Raw genomic sequence first — 3855 nt, 5'->3', positions numbered from 1 at the left:
ATCACGTGTTTGTGTGTGTGTCTGTGGGTATCACTCGTCATGTTCATGACTATGCATGCGTGCATCGTGTGCGAATGTGTATCATTCGGGGGGGGGGGGGAATGGGGGTGAGGGGGAGTGGGGAGGGACAGCCTGGGGCAGAGTTGATCTCTCAGGGAGGGGGTGGCCTGGGGCAGCGTTGATCTCTCAGGGAGGGGGCGGCCTGGCCTGGGACAGTGTTGATCTCTCAGGGAGGGGGCGGCCTGGGGCAGTGTTGATCTCTCAGGGAGGGGGCGGCCTGGGGCAGTGTTGATCTCTCAGGGAGGGGGCGGCCTGGGACAGCATTGATCTCTCAGGCTTTGGAGCTGGGCCAGGCCAGGGCCTGCAGAGCTGCTCCCAGCCTCACAGAGGCCACCTCCCCTGGCCTTCTCCCCCACTCACCAGGCAGGGCAGCCCCAGGCTTCTGTCCTGGGAGGGCCCTGAGCCCTGGCAGTCTCCTCCAAGCCCGCCTCCCCAGGCCCTGCACACACTGTCACTCTGGGGTGGGGCGGGACATGGCTGGGGAGGGGGGAGCCCCACTGGGCGCTGACACTGGCTGTGGCTCCAGAAATACCCAGGCTTTCTCCTCACACTGCTGTCACAGTGAACGCGCACGACAGCCAGCAGCGTCCAGGCTGCCTCCGAGATCCTTCCCTGCTCATGAACAGAAATCCTAAACGCAGGAGACCCACTGCGTGCCGACCACTGTGCCTGGCCAGTTTGGTCTTTCTGTGAGAGCCCCCTGCCCATCACTTCCATCAGACTTCCCCAAGCTGCACACAAGGACCCAAACTTCACACGGGACAAAAGCCATGCACACATGGAGAGTATTTATTTGCAAATGCTCAAGAAAATAAAAACGTTCAGTCAGCTCAGCCTGCGCATTGCTCCTGCTGATGGGGGTGGAGCGAGGCTACTTGGGGGCTACTCTGCAGCAGTGGAGGCCAGGGCCGGACCCTCGGGACGGCAGGATGCAGCACACCCTCAGCAGGAACCGGAGGATCCTCCTGCCGACCCCGCGCCGGCCCTGCCTCTTGCCCTGGGCGCTGGTTATGGTGTCTGTGGTGTCTGTGGCGTGAGCGGTGGCTGTGGTGGCCGTGGTCCCAGCCCCCTCAGGCTCACGGGCAGCTGCGGCGGCTTCTGGCTCTGCGAGGTCCACATGGCTCCTGGCACAGGGGCTGGAGGGCGACGTTTTGGAGGCTGGCTCTGGAGCTGCACTGGGAGTAGGGCTCCTCTCCTGCTGTGGCTGGCCTGGTAGGAGAGAGCCAAGTGTGGGGTCACCTCGGGGGCCTTGGACTCAGCTCCCGGAGGCCCCAAAGTGGCAGGGGATGTGGGGGGTGGGCAAGACTCACTGGAGACTTTGGGGAAGTCGGGGGCTGCGCTGGGAGCAGGGCTCTTCTCCTGCTGTGGCTGGCCTGGTAGCAGAGAGTCAAGAGTAGGGTCACCAAGAGGGCCCACGGCTCAGCCCCAAGAGTACCCGAGGTGGCTGCGGCTGGGAGAGGGCAAGACTCACTGGAGACTTTGGGGGAGTCGGGGGTGGTGCTGAGAGCACGGCTCCTCTCCTGCTGTGGCTGGCCTGGTAGGAGAGAGTCAAGAGTGGGGTCACCTCAGGGCCTTGGGCTCAGCTCCTGGAGGCCCCGAGGCAGGGGAGAGGGCAAGACTCACTGGGGGCCTCGGAGGAGTCGCTTTGTGTGGAGGAAATGTCGACGGCCATGCTGTCACTGGACACCGACACCAGAGCCAAGCCGTCGTCCTCTATGGGGGGACGCTTGCTGCTCTGGGAGGACTTGGGCAGGGACGCGGGGTCCTGGGGCTGAGGGACTGGCGTCCCCTCGGTCCCCATGCCTGGCAGCAGGCCGAGGCCCGCCAGGTACTCCCTGGCCTCTGGGTCCTGGGGAATGCCCAGGGGCTGCAGCAGGGCGACCGCGTCCTCCTCGTCCTCCTGGGCAGCTTCTCGGCCAGGGCTGAACCACCTGTGGGTCCTGGCGTCCTCCGCACTGGGCCTCCCCGAGGCGTCGACGGTGAGCAGCCACGCCAGCAGCTCCTGCAGGGCCGAGCTGATGCCACGTGGCACCATGTAGATGCCACACAGCACCGCGTCCTGCAGCACCTTGTCCGTGTCCTTGCCAGGGAAGGGCAGCGTGGCCTCCAGCATGGCAAACAGCACCACCCCCAGGCTCCACACGTCGGCCTTAAAGGCGTCGTAGGCCTCCCCGCGGAAAACCTCTGGTGCGCAGTACTCGGGGGTCCCCCAGAAGCCCTTTACCAGCGTGCCCTGCTCCAGCCGCAGGCTCAGTCCGAAGTCTGCCAGCTTGATCTTCATGTGCTCGTCCAGCAGCAGGTTGCCCAGCTTGAGGTCCCGGTGCGCCACACGCTGGCCATGGCAGTAGCTCACAGCGGCCAGCGCCTGGCCGAACAGGGCCCTGGCCTCGGCCTCAGCCAGGCCGCCCTGCCGCAGCACGTAGTGCTGGAGCGAGCCCCTGGTCGCCAGCTCCATGACCAGGAACAGGTGCTTCCTGGTGTGTCGCTCCTCCAGCAGCCGCACGATGTTGTCGTGCCGCAGGCTCCTCAGGATGTCCGCTTCCCTCTGCGCGGACAGCGGGCTGCTGGGAGATGCGTCTCGCAGGAGAATCTTCACGGCCACATACTTCCCTGAGGCCAGGTGCTGGGCCAGCTTCACCAGGCCGAAGCCGCCCCAGCCGATCATGTATATGAAGCGGTACCCGTCCAGAGGAGGATGGAAGTCCAAGGGGCCTTCCATGCCGCCGGTCACCTAACTACGCTCTCTCGACTCCCTAAGTCGATCGACACTCGCTAGCTAATCAGCGACCCTCACTGCACTACCTACAACACAAAGGGACCACGGGGGCCTGACTGCCCAGCTGACTAAGACACAGCACCAGCTACTCTCACTGCTCTAGAGGCGAAGCCGCAATTCTATCTCAAAAAAGTAGAAAACAACAAAGAGGAAAAGCCACTAAATCCTCGACTGCTGATACTCTGAGTGTGCTAGCTGACTAGAGTGGGGGAAGCCAAAATAAAGAAAACTGCAACAAAAGGCCAAATGGGCAAAACAACAGCGAGGAGGAAAACAACAAACTAAACAAAACGGGAAAAAGCAAAAACCAAACAGAGCCAGAAACAAACAACCAAGAAAAAGCACAAGCAACAGCAATGAGTGCAAAGGGCTAGTTGCGGTCCTAGTTACACAGATCACAAAAAGAGTGCTCTCTGGGTAAGGCGGACGAAACTCCAGGCCCCGCAGCGGCTATTTATACTTTTTGGGGGCTCACCTCACATAGTGGCACCTTATGACGTCAGAGCGAGAAACGGACCAATCCCAGCCCAGCCAGGGACTCTGTAATAATACGACGTTCCTAACAGTGAGGCATTATGAAGTCAGAGCAAGAAATTGACCAATGGGAGCTGGAGTTCCTCCACAGTGGTTTTCTCCAGAATCTTCCAATTGAATAAAAACGATACCCAAAGAGATTTTGGCCTAGGTTGCTGATCGGGATGCATACTTAACTTTTGAGAAACTCCAACCTGTAGATGGCTTTGGTGGCCTTCAATTTCTAGTTTAAATATGATGATAAGTTGTGTCTTTCGAAGACCTCCTAGTGTTTCCACTTAGTATATCCCCTCCTTTCCTTTACCCTCTGAGTGATGGGTCTCTGAGTGATGGAACAACTTCTCTGGCCTTGGTAAACTCAACACGTGTTCTGTTGCCCAAGACACCACCAGGTACACTGTCTGCATCTCCAGAGCTGAGAGGAAGGTGGCTTTATCACCCTTTCCCCCTAAGTCATGGTCAGATTTCTCGGCAGAAACCCTGGA

At 60.2% G+C, this 3855-nt stretch overlaps 1 protein-coding gene across 1 annotated transcript; it reads right to left on the bottom strand.

Annotated features, from left to right (window-relative positions):
• Positions 1-931: 931 nt before the first annotated feature.
• LOC133763929 (serine/threonine-protein kinase MARK2-like) lies at positions 932-2779 on the bottom strand. The gene is made up of 4 exons (XM_062197616.1): positions 1684-2779; positions 1532-1594; positions 1371-1433; positions 932-1269 (listed from the first exon to the last, which is right to left on the bottom strand). The coding sequence occupies exons 1-4, from the start codon at positions 2777-2779 to the stop codon at positions 932-934; spliced, it is 1560 nt and encodes a 519-aa protein (XP_062053600.1).
• Between the last annotated feature and the right edge of the window lie 1076 nt (positions 2780-3855).

Source organism: Lepus europaeus, chromosome 7, assembly GCF_033115175.1.
Source record: "Lepus europaeus isolate LE1 chromosome 7, mLepTim1.pri, whole genome shotgun sequence".
Taxonomy (NCBI): Eukaryota; Metazoa; Chordata; class Mammalia; order Lagomorpha; family Leporidae; genus Lepus; species Lepus europaeus.
This window is presented reverse-complemented; position numbering and strand designations above follow the sequence as displayed.

Excerpts from the sequence above, each read along its gene's own strand:
- LOC133763929 (XM_062197616.1), bottom strand. The coding sequence starts at position 2,779 with ATGGAAGGCCCCTTGGACTTCCATCCTCCTCTGGACGGGTACCGCTTC. Across the intron at positions 1,434-1,531 it reads CGACTCCCCCAAAGTCTCCA|GCCAGCCACAGCAGGAGAAG; the intron begins GTGAGTCTTGCC and ends CTCTGCTACCAG. Across the intron at positions 1,270-1,370 it reads CGACTTCCCCAAAGTCTCCA|GCCAGCCACAGCAGGAGAGG; the intron begins GTGAGTCTTGCC and ends CTCTCCTACCAG.